Source organism: Glycine max, chromosome 13 (genome assembly GCF_000004515.6).
Source record: "Glycine max cultivar Williams 82 chromosome 13, Glycine_max_v4.0, whole genome shotgun sequence".
NCBI classification, from domain to species: Eukaryota; Viridiplantae; Streptophyta; class Magnoliopsida; order Fabales; family Fabaceae; genus Glycine; species Glycine max.
The window spans coordinates 40,093,285-40,112,961 of NC_038249.2; the positions used below are offsets into that span (position 1 = coordinate 40,093,285).

Below are 19,677 nucleotides of genomic sequence, written 5' to 3' on the forward strand. Positions count from 1 at the left end.
ACCACTGTGACACGACAATCACTATGCTATTGGGCCTTAGTTGGGTCATTGGCCCAATCCAAATCATCGGGTTCGGCCCAATTCATATAATCGGGCTCGGCCCATTTCCTTTCCTCCTTTCTACCCAGTGCACGCACCCAGTCTCAGCCATCCCAAATTCGACGCCGCGCCACCACAACCTCTTCAACGTCGGCGACGACGCGATTTCCGACGTTCTTCTTCTTCTGCTAGGTTATAGTTACGCACACTTAAGGTATGTCCTTCGTAAATCACTTTCACAAATATTTTGTCTGCCATAATTTTTGTATTTTCTCCATAGATTTGAAGAAATATAATATAAGGCTGGTTCCTTCTATTATCCGAATCTACAGTGCACGATGCTAGCGTCTATTGTGTTTTATGTCCTTTTGCTCATTGTTAGCATTGGCTTTAGGTGTGTGATCGTTTAGTTAATAATAATGCTGCTGATTAAGAAAGCAATTCGACGAGGTTGGATTGATGCTATTTACTTATGACAATTTCTTGCTGTACTGTATGTTGGTGAAATTTACTTGTAACTTCTGTGCAGTATGTATTGTGAAATTTGCTTGTGAATCAAGATAAGTTCTAAATCATCACAAATTTACTTGATATATTTGGCATTGCATTAGCACAATTCTATTATTTTCTAAAATTAGTAGACAATACTTCTTGTCATTTCATTTGTGATCCTGCTGGATAACTGTTTTTCAAATATATGGGGTGGTCTTTCTAAACCTCAAAGGTGGACTGCAAGTGGAAGGAAGAAATAGACGTCACTATGACTGCGTTTTGTTATAGTAAATTATAATAATTTGTGCCAATGCAAAAAAATACATGTCTTTGCCTCTGGCATTTTCATGTGTAAAATATAATCATAAGGAGTACCAAAAATGACACTATGCAGCTTCATGGTCATTTCTACTACACTAACTTCATCCATTTTAACCAACTTTGCCAAAATTGCAAAATGTAATCTACGAATCTATTAGAAAATTCTATAATTTTATTCTTTCTTCATATTTTTCTTATTTATATCGTCAAACTGTTTTTTGTGCTGATTTCATTTTCTGCAAACCAGAGCATTATTTGAATATGCATTTGTTAAATTTTTGTAACATTATGTTGATGATTAATGATTGATTGGCTTTATAGTTTTATATTCTATATACTTTTTACTTTGCTTTCTATTTTTATTATTTAAATTATCTGTGTTTTCTTTGATTATGGCGAGCCAACCTGTTTAACCCACCACCTATGGTGGGTTGAGCCAGGTTGTATAAATTTTGGCTCATTACTTGAGCCAGCCAAACCGTGTGGACTGAATTTTTTGACAACACATGGTGAGCCAACCTAGCTAATAGCTCTATTCAACATTGGGTTCCAGGGGAATCAGAAAAAGAGCAGGGCATGATGGATCAATGCTTGGTTGTGCACATCCCGGACAAGCAGCCGCATGACCTTCACCACCAACCCACTGGTTACGTTATGGAAACCCATTAGTTGGAGTTTTAGTTTCTTTTTGGAATACAATGAATTGAAACAGTTGCTTTGTTTGTTTCTGTACAGAGAGTGTTTTTGCTTCAGCCATCGACCCTAAGCATGCCAACCAAATTGTAAGGTTAGCTCCCCACCAAAATCTTCATGTCTTTGCTTTAGCTGTGTGCACTTTGTGAACAGATCTATAGAAGTTGCTTGAATTTCTTGTTAGGCGTTTGAATCAGATAGCACCACTTGAAGATCTCCGTCATGTGAAACGAATTCAGAAGAAAGTTCTTGAAGGAGGTGAATGGATATCATTGCTGAAACTCATATCCCCCCCCCCCCCCCCCTCACACACACACACACACACACACTCATATTATTTGAGGGAAAGTTGTCTTTTTTTCTTCTCAGTTTTAAGTGAAAAAATAGAGCGGTTGTTTGCTTCAGTTTAAAAAGTTATTTTGTAATTTGAGTTTCCTTCTAAAGGTACTATTAATTTTCGTTTGTGAAAAAAGTATTAAAACAATTTTTTAGGATTTTTTTACTAATTTACATATTTTTAATTAAAAATACTTTTCTTAAAAAAAAAAAACTCATACAAACTAATATGAGCTATGGTTAATAGACCAAGTATATTGCTGGTGACACGGGGAATGTTTGACAGGACAAATAGAGCTATTGGTGATCTTGTGTCTGGCCCATGAAGGCAACAATCAACTGGATAATATGCCACCTCTTCTTCAGGAGTTGATCAGTTCCCATCAGTTGAGTCCTTTTATCACAAAAGTGGGTCTATGTTTATTTTGGTATTTTTTTTTTACATTAATTAATGCATGCTTAGATTATTGTTTGATCACAAGAAGATATGAGATGAAAAATATCTGACGAATGAATCATATATTAGAATTGATTTTGTTGAATGCTGATTCTGTTTAGGTAATTTTTTTAATTTCCACACTCAGTTCTGCAGTGGGTAGAATTGATCTTGGGAGAAGTGGAAGTTTTTAACTTTTCCATTGGTTGGAATTGGTGATGGGTGTTTTTTTTTTTTTTTCTTCGTACCCCATTGCCCAGAGCCTCTTCGCTATGCGAAGGTATGGGGGAGGGATGTTGTACGCAGCCTTACCCTTGCATATGCAAAGAGGCTGTTTCCGGATTCAAACCCATTATGTATTATCTACACTCTGAACTGAAAGCTATTGTACTTGCCAACCAAACAAAACCAATTATGTTCAACTCACTTTTAAAGCATCATACCCAATCACAAATAAATTTTTCCAAAATTTGTTTTTCCTACATTATTTCTTCCAAAATCAATTTTACCATAATGAAAAACAAATGGATGATAATTTATCAATTTAAATGAAAGAACAAACCCTTAGTGTTGGAAATCAATAATTTATGTGAATGGAGTTTTAGTTTTTTTGTGTTGATCAAATGATGTGCGTACAAAGCTCTAGGACTATGTACGTTAAATGGCCATCCATTTGGTAGTCCACTTTCAATGAAGAATAAGTAACATTTTAATACCAGATTATTGTGAGTTTTGGTTGGAATCCTGAGAAGTCTTGGTCCTTATTGTGTTTGCATAAGTTAGTTCGTGCATTAAACTTGAATTTAATTCTTAGGTCTGCAAATACGCTGCAACATCAAAAGAAGAGTGGCAAGAGCAATGCAAATTTTGGCCAACATCATATCACCCCAGGACTTAGTAAGTTTCCTTTTACTATTCTTTTATTTATTTGCTTATTTTTTATTTATATTATTTGCAATGTCATTGCTCCCTTTGGTCAAAAGAAACAAACTTTTGGTTCCATTTAAATATAAGAAAGTCAAGTAATGTATATATGAAGTCGCTTATTTGATAAATTAAACAATTCTTATTAAAATAACATGTACTGTTAAATGACATTTCAAGGAATACAACCTTCAACTTTTTTTTTTATCAGCATACAACCTTCAACTTGATGAACTGATCTGATTTGCAAGCTGGCCAGACAATTAATATACAATATTATATCTAGGGGTTACTGGTTACACAAGTTAGCAATTATATTTAGTCAGCTCGGTAATTCATACAGTAGTATAACTACCAGCACTTCCTAGGTAAAAGTAATGAAGTGACACAAACACCCTTGTGTTTATACTATCCCATGTGTAATTAACTAATTATTTTTAGTTTTCATATATAATCTATGCTTGCTTACAGTTTCATGATATTTCTTGTAATTATAGATCTGATGTATCAATCTAAGCCTTGTATATTCTATGTGTAAAAACTGGGGAGTTTAGATTTTGACTGGGAAAAACCAAAGGGGAATTTTGGACTGTGTAGATATTGGAGGAAGCATGGCAAGTTTTTATTTTCGGGGGGGGGGGATTTTGTTGATGACGTAGGTTGTATGTCTCAACATTTTATTTGGTTTCTATTTAATGAATAATCTCACTGGATGAGAATGCAAAACCTTGTCTTACATGGTAATAGCTGACGTTTTTTGTGGATTTCGCTTGACAATTTTAATCAAATTTACAGCAACATTGATGGCATTACTGGATTTAGCGAGGAGGACTCCCAATCAGTTTTGAAGTTTATGCAATCAGCTGTTGAGATGGCAACATCTGATGGCATGGTAAATGTGCAAATTTTTTGCCTTTTTCATTCAATTTGTGCACAAGAAATAATGTGTTCACACCTGCGACAGTCTTGACTTTCAGTTGCTTTTCTTCTTCTGTGATTATTTTTCACTTAATGCGTAATAGCTTGAGTTATTTTTAAATTGGTCCCTCTATCCTTTGCTAAATTAGTAAAGGCTAGCTTTGGCAAAAGTGTCCTACTAGTAAATTTCACATTCAACTGCTGCATACTAAAATTTGATCTGTTTTAGGTTGTTAATGCTGCAGTGATAGTGGATCCTTCAGCTAAGCAAATAATTTCAAGCGCATGTGATCAGATTTTTTCTTGGAACACTTGCAAAGACAACAACTGCTATAGAAAGCCAGAATTATCTAGTTCCCATCCTATAAGTTCCAGTAGATGTAATCCCCATGAACCATTGCATTCAAACAGTTCCTCCAATCAGCTTAAACAATCATATACAGACGTTGCTTGTTTATATCCTCGGCAATGGACTGAGCAGCAATCTCATTCACAGAGTTCATATTATTGGCACCCTTTGCGACATGCTGCCATTGTAGCTATAGAATCATCTGCTGCCAGGGATCGATACCTTTTTTCCAGTGAGGGAAACAGTGAAGATAGATATCTGGAATTGGATAGTGATAATTCTTCTTGGACTAGCTCTCCTGCAAAGAGACAGAAAACAGTGTGTGCAAATGTAAGTTTACCTACACCTGATATTTGCTCTATTTAATAAATCAATTGCAGCTGCCCATCTGTATGAAGTGCTACCATGCCATTCCTACAAAAGTATTAAGAACAACTTAAACTCCTGGTGTTGCATTCTTAGTTTCAAGTAACTTATTCTATAGGAAACTTTATGGAGGTTCCTGGATTATATTAAGTCTGCAATATTGTTTGGATAAGTATATATTGTTTAGAGGGCTAAGAAGGTAGAATCGTGCATGTTAACTCGTTTGGCAAGTGTACCAAATGTCCAAGTAATAAAGTCTCGGAAGTCCGAGTGTCGAATTCCACAGGGATTTTGTGTTGTATTTATCTTGGATACTTTTCAACTTATAAGGAAAAAATAAAATTAAAGAGAGGGGTAAAAGAAAGAATAGGAAATGATAAGAGTGAATTATAAGTAATAAAAGCAAGAGAATTAAAAACAGATACTTAAGAAGGAAATTCAATGAAATGCAAGTGTTAGGACCTAGCATGCCTTTTCTGCCTAGGATGTATATGTTTATGATTTTTCTTTATCAATTCAATTGGATCTATTCTATCCACATCTATTCAGTTACTCGCTCCTGATTCCTCACGATGAAAAGCCTATTTTATTTATCTATCTCCCAAATCCCTTTGAAAAGATTCAACAAATAAAATGCATGAAGTCTAAATTCTAGATGTTCACATAAATGCATGGGCATAAAACTATCATTCGATGTCTAGTAATGATTTTCTTATGAAATCTTTTCTTGTTGTTCTATTAGAAGTTATCATCTTCCGAGTGTCTAACCCCTAAAACTTATTTTGAAGTTATCCTTCCCCGAGTGTCAAACCCCTAAAAGAATGTAAAGATGAAAATGCAAGATAAAAATAGAAAAGATAATAGAATAGAAAAACCTGAAAAAGGATTCCTGTTGCATTGATAAATATGAGAAGTACACCATACATCGCTTTGGCTTTTTAGGTCTGCCAGGCCTTAACTAGGTTTTTAGTCACTCATGGTCATTGAGGGCTTTAGAATGAGAGGGAGTGAAAGAAAGGAATAAAGATGATAAAAGAAAGGAGAAGAGTTCTCAGGCTTTAAGTATTTAAGTAGTAGTGAGAGTGCTCTGAGACTCGGTGTGTCGTTTCCCCGTGGCCTGGCTCTCACTATTTATAGTTGCTGAAGTGGGCTTTGGGCTTTCGTAGACTCGCTTAGCGCGACATCTCTCGCTTAGCGCGTGCTGCTTCTGTTGGATCGCGCGCTTAGCGCATGTTGTACGCTTAGCGAGTCCTGTTTTTGTTGCGCGCGCTTAGCGCATGTAACGCGTTGAGTGCGAGTTCTGACTCTCGTGCTTAACGCCCTCGCTTAGCGTCTGTGTCTTCTATCTCGCTTAGCACAAGCTGCGCGCTGAGTGAGACGCTGGGCTGGGCCTTTCCTGATTTCTTCTTTTTTTCTTCATTATTTCTCACTTTTCGTTGTTAGCACCTCCAGTTTTTATATTTGTAGCCAAAATTCAACGAAACATCAATTCTTTAACATTTAAGCGCAAATAACTGTTAAATAATTATTTTTAAAGACAATTTTGTTTTATTTTCTATTATCAAAGCACAATTATTTAGCAATTATCAGTGCATTTACTTTACGTTTTATTTTCTTTGTGATGACTCTCCAAATAATGGTCCGGATGAAAACCTATGACAATTACTTGCTCATAATCTAGGCCTAACCTAACGAAGCATCTCACACCAAATTCAACAGGGGCAATATGGAAACATAAAATACCATCATTTCCCTTGATTATAATTGTTAATTATTTTCAGTTGAATATATTTTGTGTAAAGCTTTATTTCTGTGTCGGATTATGGTGTTTCAGGGTGAGGATGATGATAGATTGAATGCTCATAGTCAGACTTCTGATCAGCCGCTGGCACGACCTTACTTATGCACTGGTTATGATATATATCTTGTTTGGGAACCATGCGCAATGTAAGCTTATAGAGTATATAGTTCTATAGCTTTGAATCATTTCTGTCTTTGCTGAGTTCCTTTGAAGTCTAAATAGGTCTTGTCTACTCATCTATGAAGGGAATATGAAGATAAGAGGCTGCCAATAGCATTCTGATTCTTTCTTTTTTAATGCCATGCAAATTTGAAGGGAATTCCTTTCTTCTTGATTCTTAGAATAGGAGAAATCCTTGAAATCTGATTCTCCTTTAATATGAAGTTTCACTTTCAGATAGTTAACCTTTTCCAAAGTAGTTGTTTTCTGATAAATTTGCCTTCCACTGTGATGTCAGGTGTGCAATGGCCCTTGTCCATCAGAGAATTAGGCGAATATTTTATGCTTTTCCAAATCCTAATGCCGGTGCCTTGGGTAGTGTTCACAGATTACAAGGAGAGAAAAGCTTAAATCATCATTATGCTGTTTTCAGGGTTTTGTTACCTGAAGAAGCCCTGCATAAGTGTCATACTTAAGTTGCAGAGACTATTTACTAGCGAGTTTTGAATGTTTGGTAATATGCTAATTGTTAGAACGGCATTCTGATATTACTTGCTTTCCTCTAGATTTTTATGTCGGTTTTGCGATATATTTTTCGTCGGTCAAGGAAGACATGGTTAGATTGGCCCTTTGTACCATTATAGCTATGTATTCGAATTTTGATTATGTTTAAACTAATTACCAATCTAATACATTCTCTGAAAATTTTGTTATGCTGTAAATTTTGCGAATGTAGTTATTCTTCTAAATTCTAATCGAGTATTATTGACAAGGACGGACAAAATTATACTTGTCACAAAAATAACTTTTTATCCTACAGGGTACAGGTAATGTTCAGTGCAGCTTATTGAAACAGCTTTTGAAATTGATGGGTTATTTTAGATTTATTTTCATAAAATAAACTAATAAAAAACAACTCTTTCAAAAGCTAAAAAAAAATTAAATGGTAATTTTTTTAATAATAATTCTGACTAATTATTTTTTTTTGGTAACTAAAGAAAACAATAGAAAAATTGCAGAAAAAAGAAAATTACACCTTTGGTATAATAGAAACTGATGTTTTTTTAGTACAGCGGTGATGATAAAGTGTAAACTTGTTATCTTATATGAAATTTTCAGATTTTTAATTAACTCAATTCTAACAGCTTATTTTGAGTTTGAGTTTGTTAATATGGTTTGACTTATTATAACCTGTAATTATGTCAGGATATCTATTTGACATGATCATTTCATTATTTAAAAATGTTTATTTCAAAGTTTTGTAAAATGAACTTAAAAGTATGAAACTGCATCTTCAACCACAATTTTTATGGGGCTTTTAAGCACAATGACGAATTTTTATTAGTTTATGATTGGATGAGACTAAATTTGAAGTCATGATGGGGTAAGAACAGCTTCTAAATTAATAAGAATTGGTTCTTAATACTAAAATATTCTTTAGTAAACATATAAAGATATATAATATGCGAAATTCATTTTCAGTTTTTTAAAAAATTTAACATTGAAATAAAAAAATGTTGAAGTTCTTAATTTTGATGTAAGACTCATCAAAAGTGAGTTCAGAACTAAATTGAAATTAAACTATTAAAAACACCACTGTCACTTTAACACAAATTGAAAAGGTGAAAAAATAAATTAAATCCAAAATATGTCTTTAATTAAAGACTTAATTATTAATTTGATATTCAAGATTCAATCTAGTCTCTAAATTTTTAAAAGATTTAATTTGAATCCTAAATTTTTCAAAACTCCATCAATTAAGTCTTTTCGGTCAATTGAAGCTGACGGTAAGGGTTTTCCTTTGCAAATAATAGCCGTTATAGCCGACACTATATTTACCAAAAAAAAAAAATAATAATCTGGAAACGCAAACCTCGAGCGCCTGGGCCTCCATCGTCGCCGTCAGCATCAACAACGCTGCTTACTACCTCGCCGCCTTCAACTGGCTCTTCTCCGTCCCCAACGTCTCATGCTTCGAAGCTAAACACGAGACACGTTACCACACTCTCGACCTTCTCTTTGTCCCTCTCTTGTTCTACTTCGCTTCTCATTACTCCCTCATTCTCTCTTACCCTGCTTCCTTCTGCCACCAGCTTCTACTCTTCTTCATTCCTTTCCTCTTTCAGCTTTATACGACCAGCTCCACAGCTTTCGTGTCGTCAACATACTCAACATGCTCACAGATCTTGGAAGAGGGGAGCATGGCTGCGATGGTTGGACGATGGCTATGGAAGGGTTTCCTTTTCCAGATTCAATTTTAAATTCTCAAACAGTCATAGTGACAGCTATAAAAACCCTTATTATTTTTTTTAAAAAAATACCCAAATCTATATAATGCTAACAAACATGGACCACATTAAATATTTTAAAATAATTTGTACTAAATTAATAATTAAATCTAATTTAAAATAAAACTAAAACTTGAATACTAAAGTTAGTGTAAAAAATTATACCAATCATTTTGGCTTATTAATTAGTACTATATTAGCTAATTTGTCTTTTTGTATGGATGGTCATCACTGTTCACAAATAATCGCGAGTGTGGTGTGCGTAATTGTGTGTGTTGCCTGCTGTATTTTTTTAATTTAATTTCAATGTGAGGATGAACAAATTAACTTATCTTCCATAACGTATAAAAGGTAGAAGAAAAAACCGGTGGAAACTAGAGAGGAAAAATTCTAGGGTTTGAGTTTCACAGTGAGAGAAGCTCGTGGTGTCGTGGATTCCATTTCCAGCTAGAAATTAGAATGGGGAAAAACCAGAAGACAGGGGTGGGAAGAGCGTTGGTGAAGCAGCACAATCAACAGAGCAAGGAAAATGGGCGTTTACAGAAGAAGAAGGTTCTCGAATCCTTCACAGAGATCAGCGACATCGACGCCATAATCGAACAAGCTGAACACCCTCAACAACCCCTCTTCTCCACCCCTCACCGCCCCATCAATCTGTAAGTCTGCCCAACCCCTCCTTAATTTTTAACCACAAGAATGGAAATTCATTTGTTTTGTTAATTTCGATTTATTTTGGCTATTTTCCTTTGAATTAACCTACTTTAGCAAAAAAGATTGAAAGAAAAGGTAACCAATTGCACTTGACGTTTGCTGCCATATTTTTGGGAAATTGTTAGTTGTTTGATATGTTGCACGGATATGTTGGGATGCGCATTTATTGATTGATGTTTTCTGCTTTGTGCGATAATTTTGAGGAAAACAAGATTGTAAGAGTGAGGTTATGCTCTGAGGGAAGGAAAGTGGGGGGCCATGAAGGAGGGGGGGGGGGGTATTCCCAAAATAAAAATAAAAGTTGGGCACATGCCTAAAATACAAATAAATGCTTGTTGTTCCAGTATCAGATACAATACATAAGTGTCACCAATTTTCAAAGTGTCATAACTTGCTTGTAGACTTGTAGTGGACTAGCTGTATTGTATCTACCTTGCATTGCTGAAAAAGAATTTCGAATGTGTGGAGGTGACTGTGTGAGGAATTTTGTTTTTTCGTTAAATGGTTGCTGGCTTTGCATGTTATCCTTTAACTTTGTGTGTCTATGTATATTGTATAATGAAAATTTTGTAATTTTTGTTGTATGAGTGTAGGGATCTGAGCTCTGGCATTGGCAAAAATGAAATGACACTTGAAGAAATGAGGAAACAGCAGAAGAGGGAGGAGGCTTTGCATGCTAGCAGTCTTCGTGTTCCGCGCAGGTATGTTTTTTCATTCATTGCTTGGGTGGTCGGCTTTACTTTGGCTGGTCTGAGTGTGTGTGTTTTTGTACTTTAGGCCACCATGGAGAGCACACATGTCTGTTGAGGAGCTTGGTGACAATGAAAGACAAGCTTTCTTAATTTGGCGTCGCAGTCTGGCAAGGTTAGGTCTGGATTATATTTTGTTAATCAATCCAGTTATGTCAAGCTAAATTAATGCGAAGGGTAAACACGCTGCTTTGCTGCAAACAGAAATCAGGCTTAAAGCTACAGCAATTAGAGTTTATAACTATTCCTAAAAGTGACATCTAGAAGAATAAGAAAATGAGGACAATTGTTTTTTATATATATATTTTATTTATATTTATGTTTGTGGCATGATGGTGTTTCAGACTTGAGGAAAATGAGAATCTTGTCCTAACCCCGTTTGAGAAAAATCTCGATATCTGGAGACAGCTCTGGCGGGTTGTTGAGCGCAGTGATTTGGTAAGTTGATACCATCTCTCAACTTTGACCTAAATTTTTTTACATTTTGGCTGATAAAGGGTTTCAAATTTCAATGATTGCCAAATAAGATTGTACAATAGTGTACCTTATCATGATAATTTTTTATCCCCGCCAAGAGATACATTTATTCTTTGAACCAAGAAGCCTATCTTTTTTTAGTAAAAGCATTATAAGAGTAATTGTTGTTTCTGTTCTGATCAGTTATGATAATTGTAATAGAAATATACTTCTGTAGTAATTTTGCATCTACCCTCCTCAGACACCACTAGGTGGGAGCCTCGTGTATTGTGTTACCATTTTTATTTTCTCTTCATTTTGTTTTTAAGACACGTGAAACTTTTAAGATGATGATCTCTTGGGCGTTATTTGCAAGATACACTCATGGTTTATAACTTGCCTAGCAAATTATATATCTAGCATTTGGTTTTTTAGTTCTGCTTTTAAGGGCATGAATTCTTTAAGATGCCCATATAATGATCTCATTCTCATTTTTACCAGCTTGTTATGGTTGTTGATTCCCGAGATCCACTATTCTATCGCTGTCCTGATCTTGAGGTAATATTCAACCCCCCCCCCCCCCCCCCCCCCCACACACACACACCTTAATATCTATTCTGGATTTTGAGCTTAAAGTAACATGACAGGGTGGCATACAAACTGCAAAGTGGAAGATAGCATTCTTTACATGTGATAGATACATGATTTAGTACATAATTCTTTACATGGGAAGATACATAATTTGAAAGAAAGGAACAGTTTTGTGGGGTTGCATATTGCATTAACTGGTTTTTGCATCATGACAATTAAGTTTTAGCTTCATGGTCCATCCCTTTGAAATAACTCCCATCAGTGTGTCAAGGAACATGTGAGATGATATGACTCGGCATTCAAATGCGGATATAGAGAAGTTTCAAATATTAAACATGGCAATGCTATCATTAGAGATTATTTTAGCTTAGTTTATAACTAAATTGCTACTCAGATACAAATGCTAGTAAAAATAAAGATAAAGAATATAATAAATGTATCAACATGACTGTATTTGTGATTTAACTTTTATCTTAGCTGGTAGATACAGCATATAGTTTCTGATAATAAACCACTTTTAGCTGAGTTTAAACTTCTTTGTTTGAATAATTATTCTAATGACATGTGCTAATCATGATTTATTTTGCTTTGATTTTATGAGACAGGCATATGCACGAGAGGTTGATGAGCATAAACGCACATTGCTCTTGGTTAATAAGGCAGATCTTTTACCAGCTTCTGTCAGGTTTAAACTTTTTGTATATGGTTTATTGTAATATTCCATTAAATCAACACTCTTGGTTTTCCTTCCAGCTAATATTCTTATCATTTGTCTTCTCCTCTGCCCTTTTTTTCTTGCAGAGAGAAATGGGTAGAGTATTTTCATGCTCATAATATTCTATATATCTTCTGGTCAGCTAAAGCTGCTTCAGCAGCTGTTGAAGGTAAAATGTTTAGGTCACCATTGGAAGCTGATGATTCAGGGAAGAACAATAATCCAGACACAGAGATATATGACAGGGATGAGCTTCTTGCACGGTTGCAGTCAGAGGCAGAAGAGATAGTAGAGATGAGGAGAAATTCTAGCTCTGACACAAGGCCATCTAACATTCATTCTTCTGGTGAAAATCTTGCTGGTAGTTCCTCATCAAATAATGTAATTGTGGGATTTGTCGGGTATCCTAATGTTGGCAAAAGTTCAACTATTAATGCTCTGGTTGGTAAAAAAAGGACAGGTGTCACCTCTACTCCAGGGAAGACAAAGCATTTCCAAACGTTAATTATTTCCAACAAACTGACCGTTTGTGACTGTCCTGGATTAGTTTTTCCATCTTTCTCAAGCTCAAGGTATAGGATGATTGCTTGTGGAGTGTTGCCTATAGATAGGATGACTGAACACAGGGAGGCTGTCCAAGTTGTAGCTGATAAAGTTCCAAGACATGTCATTGAGGAGATTTATAAGATCAGCCTACCAAAACCTAAGCCATATGAGCCCCAATCACGCCCCCCTCTGGCATCTGAACTTTTGAGAGCATATTGTGCTTCTCGCAGGTATGTTACCGCTAGTGGACTGCCTGATGAAACTAGAGCTGCTCGCCAGATACTGAAAGATTACATTGATGGGAAGCTGCCTCACTATGAAATGCCCCCAGCAATGTCAAATGTGGAACTATACTCGGTTAACTTGCATGGCTCTGTTTCATCTCGTACTGAAGATGTTGATGGCAAACTTGCACCAGATTTTGAGCAAGTGTTGGATGACCTCAATTCATTTGACATGGCTAATGGACTTGTTTCGAATGAAGTTACCATCAAGAAGGCTGATGCATCTCATAATCACCATAGGAAGCCTCAGCGGAAAAAAGATCGTTCTCAGAGAACAGAGAATAATGATGCTGATGGGATGCCAGTTGTAAGGTTCCTTCAGAAACCAATCAACACAAGTTATGTGAAGGTCTAGTAAGTTCATACCCCTCTGATATTTGTACAGCAGACGACACCTGATCTGTGAGGCCCAGTATGTACATTGTTAGTCAATGACTGAATAAGTTTATATACTTTGTTTGTAATGCATTGTACAACTAAAAAAAGTAGACAATCACGATGAATATAACAGAAAAATATTTTGTATTAACTGTGATGAGGTATTTTATTGTTAATCTATGTAATATAAGCAAATGGTGTATGCATATCTGCATTGCTTTTGCATAAGATACCGCTTTATGGGACAGACAGACTTGTTGGATCAAGTGGTCTCGGAATAATTAAAAAGGGGGGTTGAATTAATTATCAATGTGTCTTTACTAATTAAAAATTTAACCTTCTTAATATTACTAGATTCAATTAGGTTTTACTACTAAGTTGTGAGGATGTAAAGAACAAAGACAATAACTTAGACAAAAGTAAAGCGGAAATTAAAAAATGTAGAGAAGAAGAAGACAAACACAAGATTTATACTGGTTCGGCCACAACCCGTGCCTACGTCCAGTCCCCAAGCAACTAACCGGTTCTTGAGATTTCTTTCAACCTTGTAAAATCCTTTACAAGCCAACGATCCACAAGGGATATACCCTTCCTTGTTCTCTTTGAATAACCAAGTGGATGTACCCTCTACTTGAACTGAACCACAAGAGATATACCCTCTCTTGTTCTCAGTATAACAACCCCCAAGTAGATGTACCCTCTACTTGTATCACAAATGATGTACCCTCCAATGTGTTGGGACAAAGAATTCTCATGCGGTTAGTCCTTTGAATCTTTGTAAGGGGAAACAAAAGATATCTCAGGCGGTTAGTCCTTTGAAATCTTTTGTTTAAGGGGAAGGGAAGAATAAAAACAATTCTAAGGCGGTTAGTCCTTTGAATTCTCTTGGAAGAGAGAAATGAGACACAAAAGAATTCAGGCAGTTAGTTTTTCTATTCTTTTGGCAAAGGGATAAGAGAGATACAAAAAAATTAAGATGGTTAGTCCTTCTATTCTTTTAACAAAGGGAGAAGTGAATGAAGAATAATAGCACAAGGTTTTGATCAAAGAACTTTTCTTAAAAGATAAAGGATTGAACAAAAACTTTTAGAAAGATGAAAAAAATGAATCAGAAAGTTCTGAAAAAAACTTGTTATGAAAACTTGTTGAAAGATGTTATGAAATTCATGTCATGGTCACATATTTATAATCTCTTGATGACTCAAGTTAAAGTTTGTGACAATTCTTTAAAACTAGTCACCTTTTAAAAATTGTGATAATTTTGAAAACTAGTCACTTAAAAAGTTGTGACTTTTGAAAAAATCTTCAATAACAAGTCACTTTAAAAATTGTGACTTTTGAAAATTTATTTTTCAAAATCAGGTAATCGATTACCATCAAGGTGTAATCGATTACACATCAACAGATGTGACTCTTCATATTTAAATTTTGAAAATCAAAACGTTTAGAAATACTGGTAATCGATTACAAATATTGTGTAATCGATTACACATCAACAGATGTGACTCTTCATATTTAAATTTTGAAAATCAAAACATTTAGAAACACTGGTAATCGATTACAAATATTGTGTAATCGATTACACAAGTTTAAAATGATTTTAAAATGTTGTATCACTAGTTGTGACTCTTGAAATTTGAAATCTAACGTTTTAAAACATTGATAATCAATTATATGATTATGGTAATCGATTATAATTTTGTAAATCAGTTTTGAAAACAATGATGGCTACTAGTAATCAATTATTACCTTCTGGTAATTGATTACCAGAGAATAAAACTTTTTAGTAATGATTTTGTGAAAACTTCTTGTGCTATTCAATGTTTTGAAAAAACTTTTTTAGTACTTATCTTGATTAAGTCTTCTCTTAATTCTTGAATCTTGATCTTGATTCTTGAGACTTGATTCTTGAATCTTTAGAATTTGTTTAACTCTTGATTCTTTGACATCATTAAAATAATCTTGAAAGACATTGCTTTCACAAGACTATATTTCTTGAGTTCTCAATTAAATAATTCAATCACTTTTTTAATAGAAAAATAATTCAATTACTTAAACACCACCCTCTTAGCTAAGCAGGCATGGAGGATAATGAAGAAACCTAATGCTATATGGGTAAAAGTGCTGTAAGAGTTGTATTTTCTTGATGATGATTGATGACTTTCTAAAAGCTCCTACACATCGGTGTGCCCATTGGATTTTGGATAACCAACATTTTTATGGAAGAAACTTTCCAAAAAAGGGTAGATAAATGGTTGAAAATGGCACTATACTCATTAATATATGGGTTGACAAAAGAATGGTCAATTTGGAAATCTAATACAGAAACTAAATACTGCTACCTTCTTGGATGGCAATGCTTGACCACAGAATATTGAAGTTGGAAGAAATTCTTCCCACGAGTTATCTGAAAGCTGGGTCTTTATAGATTACTTAAGTTCTAAACCACTGATGATCCATTATTTTAATTAGTCAATGAATTATTTTAATGTTTATTTAATTTTTTAAAAGTTTTATATTGTTACATCCTACGCCTGTTAGTATCATCACCAAAACAATGTACTATAGAATTATTTTGTACATTTCCTATTAGTTTTGCAAAGGCAATCTTCTAAAATCCTTCATGTGTTACGTGATATAAAAAATGGACGATATTGTTTTGGTCACTAGACAGCCAAGTAAATACTAAGTGTGTATTTGGATTAGATTATTTTTAAAAATTATAATCTGTTTTCATAAAATAAATATTTTAATTTTATTTTATCTTATTTGTTAATATTATTAATATTGTTAAATATTTATATCATAATTTTATATTATTTCTAATACCAGTGAAAAATGTTTTATTTTTTAAAAAGTAAGATTTTGGAAATTATGATTAAAAACTAAAAAATTGTTTTCTAACCGGTTTTTGCTCAATTTTATTCCTAATAGTGAGTTAATTTAATCACGAAATCAAATACTAAAACAAATCTACACTATTTTTTGTAATTTTATTATAAAAGTTGATTGTTTTAAACAATTAAAATAAAATAAATTATCTTAAAACTACTTTTCATTTAAAATATCTAAACACATTTTTTCCACATAATAGATTATGTCTTTGATTAGTAAAATAATCACCAAAAACTATCTAATTTAAACACATTATATAAACAATGTAATTTTTTATCCGTATTAACAATGTATTTGAATACCTGTTGAAAAAGTCAATTGGATATTAAAACCAATTCATCCTCAATTCCTCACACATAACTATTCAACTGACTTTAAATGTTTACAAACAATAAACCAATCACATACTAAGTCTTGCAATTTTATTTTGTTTGTTACAAGTCTTGCAACAAGGATATAAACATTTAAATGGCATAAAGTTGGAAAACAAAGATAGATTAATACCGAGGGAAAGAAAGAAACGATCAACGAAACAAAAACAGATTAACGATTTTGTTGTTTTATATTCTAAGTACATAGGTCATAAGGTTGAAAATATTAAAATATTAAAAAAAACTATCATATCAGTAATAAAAAAGTATATCTATTACATTAAGAAAATATTTTTTTTAGCTCTTTGATATACAACTAGTTATGAAGAAAAAAAACATAAAACTAAAAGTGAATATTTCTTGTCTAAAGCCAATTTGGAAGCACCTTTTCCCAGTAACACATACTTTTCTATGAGAATATTCCTTTCTAACACGTTGCATTAAAATAATTTTAGCAAAATTGTAAATTTGGTCCCCTAATTGTCTCCAATTTTGATTTTGGTTATTCTTTAAAATTATTTACGCATTTAGTCCTCATTTTATATCTAATCACAAAATTTTGGTTTCCCAACCCATATTTAGAGGTTGACCGTTATAAATTTATACCTGATAACTGTGAAATCTGAGCTAAATTGATAGTCATTTTTTACTAATAATGATAATGATTTCTTCACTTTATTAGTGTTTTTCATAAAATAACAAATAAATTAACATTTGTGCAATTTTTTATTAGCAGAAGTCAAAAGAAGACGAATTGAAGTGTTTTAGAGGGAAATTAACAAAAAATGTGGAAGAAAAAGAATTGAAGAGTTGAAAGAATTGGATAACTCGCTCAACGCGCAACTCTCACTTAACGGGCACTTTCAAGCTTAGCTCGAAGTCTCGCTAAGCGCGCAACTCTCGCTTAACGCGTGGTCTCGCTCAGTGCGTAGGTCAGGTTTAGCGTGAGAAGGCTAACAAGGAAAAGTCCAGTGCACACTTAGTGTGCAAATGCGCACTCAACGCAAATTCAGCGTGAAAAGTAAGCTATCTCATGCCTATAAAAGGAGTAGGAAGCAAAAGGAAAAAGGCACACCGAGTCTCAGAGCTATCAAAAGTCTGAAGTTTATCCCTTAGGGGAAGCCCTCTTTCCTTAGTCATTTCCCTTTTTCTTAATACTAGTCATTCAGCCCTTTCTTTCATTAGTCTCTAAGTGTAAAGTCTTTCATGGCTATGAGAGACTAAACCCCCTAAGTTGAAGCCTAGCAGCCAAAGCCCTTTGTGACGTAATTGTTATTCTTATCTGTTAATGCAATTTCAATTTCTATTATTCTTTTTCTGTTTTTCATTGTTATTGTGTGGTTTGGTTATCCATACACCTGATTTTAGGAGTTATTCATTGGGAAATAGTAATGTCTAAAGAACTGAGAAATGACATCTCAACATTGCATTGCTAGGGATAGAGTAACTTTATTGTGTCTCTGCATACATCTTGATCCTTAATGTTGTTTATGAGTTCATCTTTGCAAAGAGATTTGAAAGAGAGAATACATAAATTAGACTCTTCATCGTGAGGGATCAGGTTGAGCATATTAGTAGATGTGGGTGGAAATTGGAAAAGCATTTAATAGAGAAAAATATTAATATTACATCAAGGGTGGTTAGGCATGTTAGACCCCAACATCATCATATTCTGGACTCATCTTTTGCATTTAAGCTATTGTTTAATTTTCTTGTTATCTTGTTCTTTTTCCTTTTTACTCTCAAATTTTACACTTACAATTTCTTTCCTATTCTACTTCTTTATTGCTTACAAATTGGGTATTTACCAACGCAAGTACAAACAAAGTCGTTGTAGACTCGACACTCGATCTTCCATTTAATCTTTACTAATGATAAAATTGATACACTTATCAATCTATTAATAACGTTAACTGACATGTGTTAACGACTGATTTGTCCATTAATGGGTTGCCATTTTTAACTAAGAGTGGTAAAAATAAAAATTTACACTAACCCTAAAATCTTATCAGAAAACCACAAACCCTTTCATCACACAAGAGCATTTTGTGATGTCTTAGCGCAAGAGAGCATGAGGGCCCAAGGCCAGGGTGGTAGCAATAGCAACGTGCCAATGTGGTTGAGGCTTCTTCGCCGCCTACGCCTCCACTTACTCCCTCCGCGTTGGTGGTGTCTCCAACTTTGTCCATTCGGAGCATAGGTAGTACTATTAATTATTTTGTTTCGTATTTTTCATAGGTTCATGCTGCGTGAATTTTTCAAATACGTTTTCGACTATCCTTAACTTTTTAATTAGCAAGATAAGTATATAAATAAAATGGGGGTTATAAGTTATAAGCATGACGTAGGCATGATTTGAATTTGGAGGTGTGTTTTTTGTCTTGTACCGATGCAGCTTAATATTTTATTGTTTTCTTCTGCTTGTTGAAAAACTCGACAAGTCTAATAGTAGTTGGTAGTGCCAATACCATTAAAGGGTCGACTCATTGTGGCCTGCACTTTTCAGAAGAGATAGGGAAGGGATCTATCTACTGAGATTAATAATTAATGTTTTAAGAGAAATTAGATTCGGTGTGGTTTTCTAATAAGGCTTTATGGTTAGTGTAAAAAAAAATTAACACACTCAGTTAAAAGTTAAAATTGACGACCCATTAATGGACGAATCGACCGATGATACATTGATAACTGTGAAATATAAGTTAATTTAATAATTAATTTTAACTAATAAATGAGTGTAATTTCTTTACTTTGTTATTGTTTTTAAGGAAATAATGAAGAAATTAACATCTTTGTAGTTTTTTATTAGTAGAATTCAAAAGAATAAAATTTCAAATGTTTTAGAGGAAAAATTGATACAAA

At 33.9% G+C, this 19,677-nt stretch overlaps 2 protein-coding genes across 5 annotated transcripts; both read left to right on the top strand.

Annotated features, from left to right (window-relative positions):
• The first annotated feature begins 119 nt into the window (after positions 1-119).
• LOC100789556 (tRNA-specific adenosine deaminase TAD3) lies at positions 120-7,539 on the top strand. Of its 4 annotated transcripts, none has more exons than XM_014766006.2 (10): positions 120-253; positions 1,406-1,498; positions 1,588-1,639; positions 1,730-1,803; positions 2,168-2,289; positions 3,132-3,214; positions 4,037-4,133; positions 4,389-4,838; positions 6,709-6,821; positions 6,921-7,539. In XM_014766006.2, exons 2-10 carry the CDS (start codon positions 1,429-1,431, stop codon positions 6,955-6,957), a joined length of 1,098 nt encoding a protein of 365 aa, XP_014621492.1. In that variant the 5' UTR covers positions 120-253; positions 1,406-1,428; the 3' UTR covers positions 6,958-7,539. The 4 variants fall into 4 exon arrangements, with proteins under 4 accessions (XP_014621492.1, XP_014621490.1, XP_014621491.1 ...); XM_014766004.2 differs by having other exon boundaries at positions 7,133-7,539; XM_014766005.2 differs by having other exon boundaries at positions 1,588-1,634; positions 7,133-7,539.
• Positions 7,540-9,409: 1,870 nt separating this feature from the next.
• Positions 9,410-13,703, top strand: LOC100775499 (GTPase LSG1-2). The gene is made up of 7 exons (XM_003543361.5): positions 9,410-9,778; positions 10,427-10,534; positions 10,611-10,697; positions 10,927-11,020; positions 11,540-11,596; positions 12,235-12,314; positions 12,431-13,703. Exons 1-7 carry the CDS (start codon positions 9,582-9,584, stop codon positions 13,527-13,529), a joined length of 1,722 nt encoding a protein of 573 aa, XP_003543409.1. The 5' UTR covers positions 9,410-9,581; the 3' UTR covers positions 13,530-13,703.
• The last annotated feature ends 5,974 nt before the right edge of the window (positions 13,704-19,677 follow it).